Source organism: Chelonia mydas, chromosome 4 (genome assembly GCF_015237465.2).
Source record: "Chelonia mydas isolate rCheMyd1 chromosome 4, rCheMyd1.pri.v2, whole genome shotgun sequence".
Taxonomy (NCBI): Eukaryota; Metazoa; Chordata; order Testudines; family Cheloniidae; genus Chelonia; species Chelonia mydas.
The window spans coordinates 10,757,372-10,774,629 of NC_057852.1; the positions used below are offsets into that span (position 1 = coordinate 10,757,372).

The following is a 17,258-nucleotide window of genomic DNA, read 5'->3' on the forward strand; positions in this document are numbered from 1 at the left end:
TAGAGCCGTGCTTCTAGCCAGACGACTCCAATTACTCGGCTAGATTCCTGGCTCAGTGGCTCTGCTGACCTGGCAGTTAAAGAGCGGGTCCCGTTTCAGAGAAGAGAGACCTCAGACCAAGTATTTTCAAATTGGTTAAACTTTTTGAAACCTTTGACTAATCCCTAGCAGATGGAAACTGAGATGTCACTCTCCTTTCCCCTCCGTTCCCCTCTTTCTTTCCTTTCCTTCCCCTCCCTTCACTCTTTGCTCTATTTATACCCCCGTTGTCCCCTTATTTTTGTAAAAAAAGATTCAGTAAAATACAAATAAGAAGGGAAAGGCAGTGGCTGCCTTCTAGGTACTTATGTTTAAATGCTACACACCAGTTACCGGGCCTGATTCACTCCCAGTACTCCAGTTTATCCCAGTGTAACTCCAGTTTTTGCATCACTTCTGCTGCCCTTCTTTGTATTTACTCTAGTTTTTGTTAGGGGAGCCACACACACTGATTCCAGGGGTAGTTGCCCCAGGACAAAGCAATGTTATCTCTCTGGTTTTATGGGCAATGCTATTTCGGTCCATACAGCTGAGAACCGCCAAGTACCTTTGTGAAGCCTATCCTTGCTCTGCTACCATCATGGGTATAATTAAGGCTGAGTAAGCACCTCTCTCTAGATAACACACACTAAATACCCTGGCCTCCAAGTGACCTCTGAGGTACTGTATTTGGTTACAGGATTAGCTTGTGTGTATAATGGGCAATCTAGTCTCTTTTTGTCGTAAATGAAGTGAGTAAAGTGGGGAGGGAACACGCTTGTCAATACTGAGAAAAGCTCAGCTAGGAACATTTCCAGCACAGAGTCTTACCAAGCAGGTCATTCTGGGGTATCCAGTCATAAATCCTAGTGTTGGGTCCTAAAGTTTCTGGTTTCTTCCCTTTGTACCTCCAAAGAACCTTGAATGAAAATGTTTGAAGATACACGAGCTGTGGTTCAAGCTGCACTATCGCACTGCAATGCAATCTGGGGCCTGATCCAAAGCCCACTGATGTCTACTGGAGTCTTTTCATTGATTTCAATGGGCTTTAGATCAGGCCCTGGTTTAGCAAGGCTTCTTTTGAGCACTTGAGTTATTTACACACTTTTGTAATAGGGTATTATACTATTTATTAGATCTCTCAAAGCGCTCTGAGAGCAGTATTATCCCCATTGTACAGATGGGGAAACCGAGGCACAGGTGGTGAAGTGACTTGCCCAAGGTCACCCAGCAGGCCAGTGGCCAAACCAGGAATGGAACCCAGTCCTGCTCTCTATCCACTAGTCCACACTGCCTCATTTTGGTATGGGAACTCACCCCACGTGGTTTTGTTCAAGTGAGTCATATACGAGAAAAATACTATAAATTCAATTTCTGTGACCACTCAGACTCAACCCTGCTTCTTTGCAAGCCCCAAACCCAGTGATTTCAACTGGAGCTGCAGGGGGGGGAGAGAGAGAAAAAAATCAGAGCACTTACATTGAGTGGAAGTAAAGAGCCTACCTTTAGGCAATGCAGTTTGAAAGCTGTGGCCTGAGGGAAGCAGGGATTTTACAGCAGTGCTGCTGATCTTGTTGGCAGGAATGCAGATCATTTACAGAAACTGACCTTTTGTGGAACCTGGCTGAGGGCCAAGGCAACCATTTTACTTTTCTCCTCGGTTAAGTTGTAAACCATTGAGCCAAGAGAAAACACCACGATACCATGTTCCCCTGAACTCTGGACAAACTCTTCCATTTCCTGAAGAGAGACAAGAGCCTTTTAATTTTGGAAAGCAGCCACACCATCCAGTGTGGTTGTGTTCTGTTCATGGCCCACCTATGAACTAAAACCAAAATACTCTAACCTGAAAGGTCTAAGCGTAACACTGTTTTTTCCTTAGACGCCAGAAATCTCACACACAACAACCAAATACAGAGGCACCTCAGGGAGAGAGGCACAACTCAATCCACCATGCCCTAGGCTGGCTCTTTTGCAGACTGACCGCAGCTTCCCTACAGAGTAGTCTGCAAGCAGGAGCAGAAACCCCTTAAAATGACAAGCTATCACTTTAAATTCTCACCCACTTTTCAATGCACTTCAGATTGAAATAGGTGAAAGGTAGTCAATAGAAATACACATGGCAAGAGACATATGTTTATGTAAATACAAAGCTTATCAAAGAGAAGGCTAAAATGTTATTTGATCATGGTCTCTAAGCACCTACATGGGGAAATTTCTTATTTCAGAGGGTTCTTTAATCTACCTGACACAGGTATAATGATCCACTGGCTAGCTTTAAAAAAGGGATTGCGTGGTAACTGGTTTAACAAGTTTCAGAGTAGCAGCCGTGTTAGTCTGTATTCGCAAAAGAAAAGGAGGACTTGTGGCACCTTAGAGACTGACAAATTTATTTGAGCATAAGCTTTCGTGAGCTACAGCCCACTTCATCGGATTCATGTAGCTCACGAAAGCTTCTGCTCAAATAAATTTGTCAGTCTCTAAGGTGCCACAAGTCCTCCTTTTCTTGGTTTAACAAAGCTTTTCTCGTCAGCGTTTGTTAGCTGTTGGTGCCAAGCAGTTCCATCTGGCCATCATTTCTGTCCGACCCAGGCGACGTCTACACTACACACCACTTTCATCGGCGCGTAGCGTACATGCAGCTACACGCTGCAGGGAAAAGTGCACCACATCCGTGCTGCAGTGCACAGCTGCCGGTGTCAGGGAAAGGGCTCTGGCAGAGGGGAAGCGGCAAGGAAAGGCTCAGTCTGTCCCTGCTGCCTCGCCCCTGCCAGAGCCTTTCCCCACGGCCAGAGCCTTTCCCTGCCACGGGGAATGGGCAGAGCCTTTCCCTGTGGAGGGGAGAGCTGTGCAGCAGGGAGCAGCTGGCACCTTTCCCTGTTGCTTCCCCCCGCCGAAGGCTCCAGCGGCCAGATGTTATGCTGCTAAAAACAGCAATACAGATGTGGGAGGCACAGCTTGGGTATGTAGAGAGCCATGGGACGGGGCGGGGGGGGGGGGGGGGCGGGAAGTGTACTGGGGTACAGACAAACCCCCTTCAGGCTTGTCTGTACGGAACTCGCCTTGCTGTCCCTCACCGTCTACCCTGCTCCTTGTACCCATGTGGAGAGGGCTGCGTGGGTACGTACGCTACATGCCGCCGAAGCAGCATGCAGTGTGGATGCGCTGATAGAATACAATTAATGCTGAGACTGAATCCTAGAAACCATCCCTCTTTAAAACGCAGCCCAAGCAGGTTTCAGGGAGAGACCTCTGTTCCAGAGGCGAGCTGCGTGGGAATTTTCCAGTGACTGGGGGTGGGGGTGGGGGGGGGGAGAGACAACACATCAACCCTAGAATGGCCTGGTGGATATAGGGCTGATACGGGAGAGTCGGATTCAAGTCTGAAATCAGGAAGAGCAGGGACTTGACCCTGGGCCTCTCGCATACCAGTGTTGGATCATATTAAAGAAGTTCTGTATTAAAATCACAAAGGTTAGCCCACTCCCCATATTACACATGGGATCCTTCTGGCTACCCTGGACCTCGAGCCAGTGGGCTGGGGAGGGAGGGAAGCTATTGGACACTAGAGGTTGTACCGAATGGACTCCTCAAAAGTGGGTGTGCCTCACCTTGCCTGTTGCCCCAGAACCTTGTAGTTAAGATACATCACTAGGATCATGTATGTGGCATGAATTGGAATCACAAACTCAAATTGCCTCACAGTACCTTCTCTTGAATAGGCTACATAGAAATTGACACTGACGATTATAAATCTTAGTGTCAAAAGGGGGATTATGTTGGATCATATTAAAGAAGTTCTGTATTAAAATCACAAATGAGTTTGATTTCCCATAGTTTAAATTCCAGGGTATTACTAATTAAGAGGTCTCTTGGTTTTTGGTACTGTTTCTCTCCCTCTCCGTGTGAAACTTGCAAGCTGCTAATTGTGTTAGTACATTCTAAGACAGAGTCTGTTCTCAAAGCAATTCTTTGTAACAACAACAACTACTCACACACACAGAGAGACTCAAAGCAATACTCTGTAACAACAGAAACAGCACCCAGAGACTCCCCGCCCTTTTGTTGTATTCATCCCTCTTTGTTAACAATTGTGATTAAAATAGAGATAGAGGATGTATGTGGATGGATGCCTGGTGTGGAAAATAACTGAATGATCAGGGAGGTGCCAGCCTAAGAATCCAGTGTCCATTGGCTGAAGAAGGCATCAAGTGGAAATAACCAGAGGACCCCCGGAGGGCAGACTGGAATCCACCCAACAGCCTCAAGGATGGGAGAACCAAAGAACAAGATAACATCTGGCAGCACGGAGCCGTCAGGAATGTGCCATCTGCTGATTGATTCAGCAACAGCATGATGAAGCAATTCTCATAGACTGGCATAGGAATAAATTCCTATAAAAATGGACTCTAGAAAGTTTTCAGAGTAACAGCCGTGTTAGTCTGTATTCACAAAAAGAAAAGGAGTACTTGTGGCACCTTAGAGACTAACCAATTTATTTGAGCATAAGCTTTCGTGAGCTACAGCTCACTTCATCGGATGCATACTGTGGAAAGTGTAGAAGATCTTTTTATATACACACAAAGCATGAAAAAGTACCTCCTCCCACCCCACTCTCCTGCTGGTAATAGCTTATCTAAAGTGATCACTCTCCTTACAATGTGTATGATAATCAAGGTGGGCCATTTCCAGCACAAATCCAGGGTTTAACAAGAACGTCTGAGGAGGGGGGCGGGTAGGAAAAAACAAGGGGAAATAGGTTACCTTGCATAATGACTTAGCCACTCCCAGTCTCTATTCAAGCCTAAGTTAATTGTATCAAATTTGCAAATGAATTCCAATTCAACAGTTTCTCGCTGGAGTCTGGATTTGAAGTTTTTTTGTTGTAATATAGCAACTTTCATGTCTGGTCACGCGATTACAGACATACAGATATAGGGCTGATACAGGAGAGTCAGGTTCAAGTCTGAAATCAGGCAGAGCAGGGCCTTGACCCTGGGCCTCTCGCGTACCAGGAGTGGGCTAGTGAGTCTTTCTGGTTTTTCACAAGACACTGTTGCAAAGCTCTGTCTCCTCCTCATGCACAACAAGAAAAGCTTTGAAATCTCAAAGATTCCCAGGACAGGAAAACTGTTTCCCCCCAGTCGGGTCAAGACAACTAACAAGTCAAAGCATGGTAAGGCAGGAGCAAGACTCCAAAGATTAGAGGCAGAGGGATGGCTCCTCAGCTGTAACATATTAGTGTGATTCCATTGACTTCAGCAGGACAAACCCATTCCCTGCACTATGCAGTTCGGGGGCAAATGACACCACCACAGCGGAAAGTGAGACTTGTGGTCTCCTGCCTGACTCAGCAGATTTCCTGGGAGCTGCTGCGTTATCATTATTGTTATTAATAATTCACTTATTTCTGTATTACCTGCAATGAGGCACCCCTCCCTGGTTTCTGGGTGCACTTCTCAGAGTGCAGACCAACGGATCTGTTGCCCTCAAACTAGGGAGCACATGCCATGATTCTGGAGGCTACTACATCTGTCCAGAAGACTAGTTCCCCATGGATAGTTTAATACCTGCCGTTTGTAATTAGCCAGAGTCAGACAGATTCGTGGCTGCAGCTGGTTCTAGGGATGGTGGCCTACATTGAGAATGCCTTGCCTGCAGCTCCCGTGAGCTCCTCTCATGTTCAGGCCAAGGTGGATCATGGAGAGAGAGGGTTTTTAGAAGAACCAGGGCCTAGTCATCTGAACCTTGGAATTTCAACCCAACACAACTAGCTAGCTCAGTAGCCAGCACCAGGTATGGACCACAGATCAGAAACGTGTTCAGTAAACTATAGGATCCCAACAGGCCATCAGGGTCCTGGCCCACGGGCACAGCAGCAATATCCCACCGAAGGACACCCCTGAAATACTGGAGGGTCCATGAGTTTCCAAGGCCAGATAATTGCACCCTGTCCATCAGATCCCATTGCCCCAGAGGAAGATTGTCTTCAGATCTAAATGATACATTTCCCTTGACTTCATGGTAAAGCACATGCATGAAGGAGAAGAGACGTTGTGATACCACCACAATATCATTATTCTGAGACTCAGAACAACAGCTGTCATTTCACTAGTTACTCAGAGACAGCTGATGGAAGAATGCCAGTTAAGGAAGCTTTGACAGATATGCAACAAAAGCCTTGAAGTCACAGGAGAGCAATATAAATACCCATAGCTCCATTTTTCCCAGTCTCCACCACCAACGGAGACATTTGTCCTCTTGAATTGGAAGTGCTCCTGGAACGGACATCAGGTCTGAACCCCAAGAAGTGGCCAAGTCATTGAAAAGATAGGCACACGTCCAAGAACTACAGCCCAGATTTTCAAAAGCGACTCGTGAGTTTGGCTGCCTCAGCGTTTGGGAGCCTAGCTCGAGACATCTTAAAAGGCAGATGCTCAGCACATTCAGAAAGATCAGGCTCCTTCAAAGTGTCTCAATTGAGAACCAAAATAAAAATAAAAATCTCGACACCCAAGATCATTGGTCGTTTTGGCGAGTCATGGCCGAGACTTTTACAGTGCTGTTGCTTTTCTGATTATTTTGGCCTACCCCACTGCTGTTTTCCATAGCATATTTCAGCATTTAAACTGATACTTGCTCCTTAGAATTAATTAAAACTTATGTTCAACTAATAATATGATCTGACATGGTCCTGAGGTTTTTATTTTTTAAGCTGAGCACTAGATTCACTACTGCTACGCCTTAACTACCACCTCCCCCCGTAAGGATCCACAGGTGGGTCTTACACATGCCTATCACAACACGTGGTGTACCTCATCCAGTGCACTAAATACCTCAACAACAGCTACGGGGGTGAAACCAGATAATCGCTACACCCTCAAATGAACTCACACAGGAAAATGATAAAAGACAAAAACACCCCGTCCCCTGTGGGTGAACATTTTTCACAGAACAATCACTCCATATCTGTGCTCTCAGTCCTCATCCTCAAAAGAAACCTGCCCAATACTTTCAAAAGACGAGCCTGGGAGCTTAAATTCATTACTCTGCTAGACACTAAAAACCATGGACTGAACAGAGACACTGGATTTATGGCTTATTGCAACAATCTGTAACCTCCTAAATGACCCCCTCTCCCCCTTCCTTTCCTCCCTATCACTGGAGAGATGTTAACAGGCCACTTCACCTCAAATGGTCACTTGAAATGCGGTAGTTACTTATGCTAAACAATCTGTTCCACCTTGCATTTAGCTGTGACTCTTTCTGTTTCCCAGACCTGAAGAAGAGCCGTGTGTGGCTGGAAAGTTTGTCTCTCTCGCCAACAGAAGTTGGTCCAATAAAATATATTACCTCACCCACCTTGTCCCACCAGCAGGCAGACAGGTAATTGACTACAGGTCAGCTCCTGAGCTGGTGTAAATCAGCACAGCTCTGGAACTGGCCCTGTATTTTCAATCCGCAATGGAGCATCATCCAACATTGCAGTGATGCATAAGATTTCTCTTGCCCAAAGCTGACATTGTTCTCAGCAAGCGTCTCAGGATATGGCATACTCTGCATGTGGAAATCAGAGAAACAAACAGCTGTTGATCTGATGGGCAGATGACGAGACCAAGGGAGCGTATTAAGGTACCTCAGGTAAAGGCTTTGCAGGCTTGCAGTGGAGTCCCCCAACAAACTCAAAGTTAGGCAGGAAAGGGCGAGGGAATTCAAAATCCCAGTACGTTCGGATCAGCCACATCTCTGCTTTGCCCATCGTTTCACACAGCGTCGTGGGCCTTCCTGCAAGCAAAAGATCGGGAGTTAAAATTAGCCCAGGAGGGAGCAGTCTTGCTCATAGTCTGTTGAAACATACCAGCCCTACATCTGAGACCTGGCACTCCTGGACACTGTTCAGTGCAGCATGGCCTAGTGAACAGAACTGGGACTCAGGAGACCTGGGTTTTATCACACCTCTGCCACTGACCTATTGCATGACCTTGGGCAGGTGACCTCAACTCTCTTTCCCCTCCCATCCTTCAGTCTGACACACTGCAGCTTCACTGATTTACCTTAAATTGGGTTTGTTCAAATGGTGCAACTGTGTGTCTGGGACTTTCTTATAACTTGTTTTAGTCAGATCTCTCAGTTGAACTGGTGCCTGTACACTTCAACTGATTCACTTTACATATATAAGTGGCTCCACAAAGTTACAGAGGTTTAACTAAATTGGTATAAAGTTACACCTTTAGCTGAATCACGACAACTGTGTGTTTAGACCAGGCCTTAGATTGCAAACTCTTCAGGGCAGGGATTATGCGTTTGTCCAGGGCTTAGCACAGGGGACACTCTAGCTGCTACTCTCTGATAAATAATAGGAATGAGTCTCAATCACGTTGATCACAGCTAGGAATGAAGATTGTCAATGATGCAGCCCCATGTCCCGCCCTGTTCAGAGCTGCAGTGCTGACTAATAGGATTTTCACACCCACATGACACCTTGATACAGTAAACTTTGATCATGACACAGGTTAGTTAGTATGCAGTGTTGTTGTAGCCATGTTGGTCCCAGGATATTAGAGAGACAAGGTGGGTGAGGTCATATCTTTTATTGGACCAACTTCTATGGGGGAGAGAGACAAGCTTTTGAGCTACACAGATCTTTCCTTCAGGTCTGGGAAAGGTACTCAGGCCTGGTCTACACTACACGGTTAGGTCAATTTAAGCTGCCTTGCATCAACCCAAGTGTGGAAGTGTCTTCATTTAAATTTGGCTCAGCTGACCTAAATGCCTCTCTACGCCGAGTTAGTAACACCATCCCCACAGGCAGCCCGTGGGGCATCCCCGCCCTGAACAACTGATCTCACTGCAGAACACAAAACTCACCTAACTGGAGACAGGGAGTGGTGGGAAGGCAGGGAAGACTCTGCAAGAACCAAATCCTGTCCCGGGTGCCTGACTGTTCTGCTAAAGGAGCCAATAAATTCAACAGCAGTCCCAGCAAACTGCTCCCCTGCTGGGTAGCTGATAATCATAGAGGCATTTGCTCTCATTTCTGCATAGACACAGTCTGGAAAACAGCCCACAGCTGACAACACTATAAAGACCTCTCAAATCATCTGTACATCTGTACTTTGCTGGGCCAAGAGTTCTATTGGGCTTACCCACATCTTTAAAGTGTGTTGAGATCTACAGATATATACAACATTGTGAGTAACCTTATCTTTTTCAGATGGGTTAACTAAGGCCCTGCAAGGGTCAGGGACTTGGTTGGGAGGGCCACTGGCCTAGGGGTTAGGGTACCAGCAACGCATATACAAGTAAGCAACCGTTTTCATGTTCTCTCCACAGGTGCTAATGCGGAGAGTAGACTAGATGATACATCTTAGGGAAGGGAACAGAAGGAGACTCCGCCGATTGGAAGGCATGAGATGCACTCTCCTAGGGATAGGGGTTCCAAGACCACCGCTCCCAAGAGAAGGATGCGGGTGGTGGTGGTCGGGGACTCTCTCCTCAGGGGGACTGAGTCATCTATGTGCTGCCCCGACCGGGAAAACCGAGAAGTCTGCTGCTTGCCAGGAGCTAGGATTCACGATGTGACGGAGAGACTGCCGAGACTCATCAAGCCCTCGGATCGCTACCCCTTCCTGCTTCTCCACGCGGACACCAATGATACTGCCAAGAATGACCTTGAGCGGATCACTGCACACTATGTGGCTCTGGGAAGAAGGATAAAGGAGTTTGAGGCACAAGTGGTGTTCTCGTCCATCCTCTCCGTGGAAGGAAAAGGCCTGGGTAGAGACCGTCGAATTGTGGAAGTCAATGAATGGCTACACAGGTGGTGTCAGAGAGAAGGCTTTGGATTCTTTGACCATGGGATGGTGTTCCAAGAAGGAGGAGTGCTAGGCAGAGATGGGCTCCACCTAACGAAGAGAGGGAAGAGCATCTTGGCAAGCAGGCTGGCTAACCTAAATAGGAGGGCTTTAAACTAGGTTCACCAGGGGAAGGAGACCAAAGCCCTGAGGTAAGTGGGGACGTGGGAGACCGGGAGGAAGCACAAGCAGGAGAGCACGAGAGGGAAGGGCTCCTGCCTCATACTGAGAAAGAGGGACAATCAGCGAGTTCTCTCAAGTGCCTATACACAAATGCGAGAAGCCTGGGAAACAAGCAGGGAGAACTGGAAGTCCTGGCACAGTCAAGGAATTATGATGTGATTGGAATAACAGAGACTTGGTGGGATAACTCACATGACTGGAGTACTGTCATGGATGGATATAAACTGTTCAGGAAGGACAGGCAGGGCAGAAAAGGTGGGGGACTTGCATTGTATGTAAGAGAGCGGTATGACTGCTCAGAGCCCTGGTATGAAAACTGCAGAAAAACCTGAGAGTCTCTGGATTAAGTTTAGAAGTGTGAGCAACAAGGGTGATGTCATGGCGGGAGTCTGCTATAGACCACCGGACCAGGGAGATGAGGTGGACGAGGCTTTCTTCCAGCAACTCGCAGAAGTTACTAGATCGCAGGCCCTGGTTCTGATGGGAGACTTCAATCACCCTGATATCTGCTGGGAGAGCAATACAGCGATGCACAGACAATCCAGAAAGTTTTTGGAAAGTGTAGGGGACAATTTCCTGGTGCAAGTGCTGGAGGAACCAACTAGGGGCAGAGCTCTTCTTGACCTGCTGCTCACAAACCGAGAAGAATTAGTAGGGGAAGCAAAAGTGGAGGGGAACCTGGGAGGCAGTGGCCATGAGATGGTCGAGTTCAGAATCCTGACACAAGGAAGAAAGGAGAGCAGCTGAATACAGACCCTGGACTTCAGAAAAGCAGACTCATTCTCCCAGGGGATGCTGCCTGTCAATTTCCTGAGGGAGTCAAACATGAGGGGGAAAGGAGCCAAGGAGAGCTGGCTGTATTTTAAAGAATCCTTATTGAGGTCACAGGGACAAACCATCCCGATGTGTAGAAAGAATAGTAAATATGGTAGGCGACCAGCTTGGCTTAACAGTGAAATCCTTGCTGATCTTAAACACAAAAAAGAAGCTTACAAGAAGTGGAAGACTGGACAAATGACAAGGGAAGAGTATAAAAATATTGCTCAGGCATACAGGAGTGAAATCAGGAAGGCCAAATCACACTTGGAGTTGCAGCTAGCAAGAGATGTTAAGAGTAACAAGAAGGGTTTCTTCAGGTATGTTAGCAACAAGAAGAAAGTCAAGGAAAGTGTAGGCCCCTTACTGAATGAGGGAGGCAACCTAGTGACAGAGGATGTGGAAAAAGCTAATGTACTCAATGCTTTTTTTGCCTCTCTCTTCACAAACAAGGTCAGCTCCCAGACTACTGCACTGGGCAGCACAGCATGGGGAGGAGGTGACCAGCCCTCTGTGGAGAAAGAAGTGGTTCGGGACTATTTAGAAAAGCTGGACGAGCACAAGTCCATGAGGCCGGATGCGCTGAAACCAAGAGTGCTAAAAGAATTGGCGGATGTGATTGCAGAGCCATTGGCCATTATCTTTGAAAACTGGTGGCAATTGGGGGAGGTCCTGGATGACTGGAAAAAGGCTAATGTAGTGCCCATCTTTAAAAAAGGGAAGGAGGAGGATCCTGGGAACTACAGGCCAGTCAGCCTCACCTCAGTCCCTGGAAAAATCATGGAGTAGGTCCTCAAGGAATCAATTCTGAAGCACTTAGAGGAGAGGAAAATGATCAGGAACAGTCAGCATGGATTCACCAAGGGCAAGTTATGCCTGACTAATCTAATTGCCTTCTATGACAAGATAACTGGCTCTGTGGATGAGGGAAAAGCGGTGGACATGTTGTTCTTGACTTTAGCAAAGCTTTTGACACGGTCTCCCACAGTATTCTTGCCAGCAAGTTAAAGAAGTATGGGCTGGATGAATGGACTATACGGTGGATAGAAAGCTGGCTAGATTGTCAGCCAAGGGGTAGTGATCAATGGCTCCATGTCTAGCTGGCAACTTGTATCAAGTGGAGTGCCCCAATGGTCGGTCCTGGGGCCGGTTTTGTTCAATAACTTCATTAATGATCTGGAGGATGGCATGGATTGCACCCCCAGCAAGTTTGCAGATGACACTAAACTGGGAGGAGAGGTAGATACGCTGGAGGGTAGGGATAGGGTCCAGAGTGACCTAGACAAATTGGAGGATTAGGCCAAAAGAAATCTGATGAGGTTCAACAAGGACAAGTGCAGAGTCTGCACTTAGGATGGAAGAATCCCCGCACCGCTACAGACTAGGCACCGAATGGCTAGGCAGCAGTTCTGCAGAAAAGGACCTAGGGGTGACAGTTGATGAGAAGCTGGATATGAGTCAATAGTGTGCCCTTGTTGCCAAGAAGGCCAGTGGCATTTTGGGATGTATAAGTAGGGGCACTGCCAGCAGATAGAGGGATGTGATCATTCCCCTCTATTCGACATTGGTGAGGCCTCATCTGGAGTACTGTATCCAGTTTTGGGCCCCACGCTACCAGAAGGATGTGAAAAAAATTGGAAAACATCCCACGGAGGGCAACAAAAATGATTAGGGGACTGGAACACATGACTTATGAGGAGAAGCTGAGGGAACTGGGATTGTTTAGTCTGCGGAAGAGAAGAATGAGGAGGGGATTGATAGCTGCTTTCAACTACCTGAAAGGGGGTTCCAAAGAGGATGGGTCTAGCCTGTTCTCAGTGGTAGCAGATGACAGAACGAGGAGTAATGGTCTCAAGTTGCAGTAGGGGAGGTTTAGGTTGGCTATTAGGAAAAAGTTTTTCCACTAGGAGGGTGGTGAAACACTGGAATGCGTTACCTAGGAAGGTGGTGGAATCTACTTCCTTTGAAGTTTTTAAGGTCAGGCTTGACAAAGCCCTGGCTGGGATGATTTAGTTGGGGATTGGTCCTGCTTTGACCAGGTGGTTGGACTAGATGACCTCCTGAGGTCCCTTCCAACCCTGATATTCTATGATTGGCTGCCTTCTGTCTGATCCTTAATTTGCTCTGATCATTGATCACTTTTTACAGATGTTGAGAGGAAATGCAGGATGTGCTGCTCATGCATGCCTCGCCAGTGTAGGCCTCAAGCCTGCACATACAAATTTACCCAAGGAAGTTGTCTCAATTCGCAAAAACTTCAAAAGCTCCCACCTCACAGGACTCTACAGCCCAGGCTCCAGCCCGAGCCCAAACACCTACACTGCACTTAAACAGCCCCACAGCCCCTGCAAGCCCAAATCAGATGGCATGGAACAGCCATGGGTTTTTAACTGGAGTGTAGACATATCTTAAGTGTCTTAGGGTTAGATTTTCAAAGGTATTTAAGTGCCTAAAGATGCAGCTAGGTGGCAGTGTGGAATTTACAGATGTGCCTAGGCAGGTTAGGTGTTTAATTCCCATTGAAACTCAAAGGGACAAACTCATGGAGGCACTTTTGTAAATCCTGCTAGGCGCCTGAATTCCCTTTGCCAATCGATTCCTTAGTCACTTTCAAAAATGGGACTTCAATGTGCTTGAAAATTTTACCTGTTCACTGCACTGGAACTAGCACATGGTCCTCGTCTTTGCAGGATCAAGTCATCAGGTTGCCATCTGAGAGCAGTGGTCTTACCTCTCATGTCAATTACAAAACTCAAGCACTTACGAGCAAGGAAATGAGTATTTAAGATCACACCTCTTACATCACCCATATAATAAACAAACATTATTCTTATAATATACAAGGTAATTAAGATATCATCACAATCTGGCCCCAATTCAGGAAAGCATGTAAGCATGTGCTTAGGTTCCACTGTCTTCAAGTTAAATTACATGCTTAAGCACCCTTCCTGAGTAGGGATACTTCACTGAATTGGGGGCTTAACTTTGACCCGGGCCTCATTTAGATACTTCCCAGGGAAATGGGACTAAGAATGCAGAGGCAGTTTATTGGAGATCAGTGGTAAAGCTTAGCTCCTGTTTATTAAAAAGGGAGCAGGACTGTGCCCACGTTCCAGGACATGTTTGGCTGACACTTTAGGCTTTCTGAACACAAGTTTCTACAAAACCTAGGATCAGTAAAAATGTTTCTATGATGTTAAATTTCATTTAAAATGTAAACAACTTATCCTTAAGGAATCCTCTGTGGTCCCTGCAGGACTGTGCTCACATGGGAAAACCAGGAAGTGAAATGTATTAGAAACTTTTATAAAACTAATTGTCCCAGCTCAGAGAAATGCAAAAATTGATCAAACAGTGAAAATAAATTTACATCTAAAATTTCTTTCAATATTTGTATCTGGCTTTGGAGGTGAAGATGCTCAGTTCTCTTGAAAAAGCAGGCCACTTAGGCACCTAAATTCAGTTCCTAACTTGAGGGCTCCAATTTCTAAAGTCTTGGCCTGGGCAAAAAAGCTATGTCTGTCCAGTCACTGTCTCACCTAAGACATCACTGTAATACGGATTCCACTCATCCACCCAGAAATGCAAGAAAAACACATCATGGTAAACATAAAGCAGCAAGTTTGTCGTCTTCTCTATGAAGGACATCCTGTCCGTCAGTCCCCCCGTGCTGGCAGGTACGTACAAAGGTGGGGCTGGAAGCCCCCCACACAGCGCTCCACTGTGTTCCCTTCAGAGAACCGGAAAGTATAGACAAAAGGAATTTCAAGCAACTCTGCTATCAGCTCACCGCCCGGCAAAAGAGGGTCTGAGATTAGGACATCAAACCCCGCTTTGCAAACTGGGAGTGTTGCAACTCCAGACTGTCCAGACTCTTTGTAGTTGCCACTCCAGTCGAGATTTCACCTCTACCTGCAATTCATCCCTCAGGCTATTCTGGAAAGACTCTAGATGCTGCTTTAATTCCTTTTGCAAAGTCTCCTCTTGTTTTAGGCCTTGTTATACTTTCTTTTGTCCAGCCTCGATTTCTCTGAGCACTTCCATTATCTGGTCCATCTTGGTTCAACAGAAAGGCCAGCTCACAAGCTCTCTCCCTGAAAACTGGATCCCATGTTTTGTCCTGAACGGTTAACCAAAGTTCAGGGTCCTGTGGGTTGTTTCCGTTAGCAAGAGAAATTGAGAACGGAGACAGGTATCTGTGAAGCAATCCTGTTTACTTGTAAAGAGTACACAAAGCCCTGTTTCCTTCAACACAGGAGGAATCAGACAGCAGGAGGCAGTGTCTTCCAGCCAGCACTCTGCTCAAAAAAGCTCGCTATAGAAGCTTTTTTCCCCCTAGGGGCCATTCTCCCAGTCCCAGGGCTTGTTCAGCTGTCTCCTTGGCTTTCTGTTCCTTTTCTCCTAGCTTCTCTGGTATGTTCATCTGCTTCTCTGACACAATCCAATCCAGTGAATCCCCTGCCCCCAAGACTGTTATCAGATCACAGAGGAACACTGTGGGTCACATGACAACTCCTACTCCAGCCTTGCATGTGACTTTGTTTTGGGCAGAGGCCCCTAACTGTTTCAGCTATCTGGTTCCATAAAGAAGTTGAATTATTATATATTTTTATTTTTACATTTATCCAGAATGAGGGGCACTGATACACCCACCAGTTTCAACAAGGTTTAACCCAACCTATGAGAGTATTTATCTGACCAGCACCTCACAATGTTAACTGTATTTGTCCTGACAACACCCTGTGAGGTAATGCAGTCCTAGTATCCCCATATACAGATAGGGAACTGAAGCAGAAAGAGACCGAGGCCTTGTCTAAACAGGTATTTTGTGTTTGTTTGTTTTTAACCAGTACATTGATTTCCATGAAGGTCTGTTTTGGGTGTTTTTTTTTTTTAAAAAAAACAAAACAAAATAGCTATACCAGTATAATCTCTAATGTGGACTCAGTGATGTTGACTGAAATGTGCCTTGTACTCATAACTTATTCCCCTTTCCACATGGGAAAAGGCGATGCTGCTATAAACACCTTAACACATCCCTCCTCACTCCAGGGGTGGTACCATTTTAGCTACAATGGTATCGCTAACGCAGTACAACTTACCTACAGACAAGTCCTATGTAACTTGCCCAAGGTCACCCAGGAAATGTGTGACAGACCATGAAGTTGAAGCAAGGTGTCTGGAGCCCCAGGGTAGCACCCTACCCACTGGATTAGCCTTCCTTTTAGAAAATGCAGCCCTACATTTTTGATGTTATGGTATAGACACAATCATGGCAAACAAGAGCAGTCTTACCTAAAACATCGCTGTAGTACTGATTCCATTCTCTCCACAAAACCTGGTGAAACAGAACATCCTGAAGAGCATAAAAGAGCATGTTTTCCAATCTCTCCATGAAGGACATCCTGTCCGTCAGTCTCCCCGTGCTGGCAGGTACGTACGAAGGTGGGGCTGGAAGCCCCCCACACAGCCGCTCCACTGTGTTCCCTTCAGAGAATCGGAAAGTATAGACAAAAGGGATTTCAAGAAACTCTGCTATCAGCTCACCGCCCGGAGAAAGAGGGTCTGAGATTAGGACATCAAACCCCGCTTGCCGAAGCTTTGCTATCAGCCCGGGGTTCAGCACGACACTGTCACAGGTCTGCTTTGACATCTTGATAAAGACTTCAATGGATTCTTTCATTTTCAACATGATCTCCCAGTAGGATAGATTGGGAAGCTCGTACAACCACAGATGCAGGAAGTTCTCCAACAGGGCTTCCACGGTCTGCTTAGTAAAGGGCACCGGCAGGACCTCAAAGTCAATTGGGGAAGAGGACTCATTGTAATTGACGAACAAACTTGCTGAAGGCACCAGCACAGTCACATCGTGGCCCCGAAGGGAGAGTTCCTCCAGCACCAGTTTTATGTTGAGCCAGTGACTGCCATCAGTGGGCCAGACCAGCACCTTCCCACATGATCCTGAGCCCCAGCAGCTCATGTGAACCCACAGCACCAGCAAAAGCCACTTCTTCAGAATCATGGCTGCACGTCTGCAACTCTCATTGGAACTCAGTTCAGTTCCAAAGTCCACGGTGTAAACACTTCTAAGCACGGCCCACAAAGACTGGATCCTGAACACTCCAATCTTCATATAAGGTCATTTCAATGCAAAACTACCATATGTGGGTGGGGACAGGCTCAGCAAGTACCAAACTCTGTCGTGGATCGCCTAGGATTCTCCTACAGGAGAAGGCTCTGTTTCCTCTGCAGGACAACTGTTGTAATGCACTGTGTGGAGAAGGTGGCTGTGGATGTAGCTGAGGCCTCTTTCCAAGGAGAAGAGAACGATACATCCTTGGATGATAGGGCATGGATCACTATATTATCTTTTCACGGGAAACTCTG

At 46.6% G+C, this 17,258-nt stretch overlaps 1 protein-coding gene across 6 annotated transcripts in view; it reads right to left on the reverse strand.

The window, feature by feature from the left end:
- The window catches only part of LOC102936292 (UDP-glucuronosyltransferase 2A1), a 46,676-nt gene that overhangs the window by 5,197 nt on the left and 24,221 nt on the right, over positions 1 to 17,258 (reverse strand). For 3 of the 6 annotated variants that reach the window (XM_027826596.3, XM_027826595.3, XM_027826597.3), the window contains 3 exons: positions 7,655 to 7,803; positions 1,627 to 1,758; positions 850 to 937 (listed from right to left, as the gene is read on the reverse strand). In XM_027826596.3, coding sequence (XP_027682397.2) covers positions 850 to 937; positions 1,627 to 1,758; positions 7,655 to 7,803 — 369 coding nt within the window. Of the gene's footprint in view, positions 1 to 849; positions 938 to 1,626; positions 1,759 to 7,654; positions 7,804 to 16,166; positions 16,819 to 17,258 lie in introns of all 6 variants that reach the window. The other 3 variants (XM_037896606.2, XM_043544428.1, XM_043544427.1) reach the window with 3 other exon arrangements.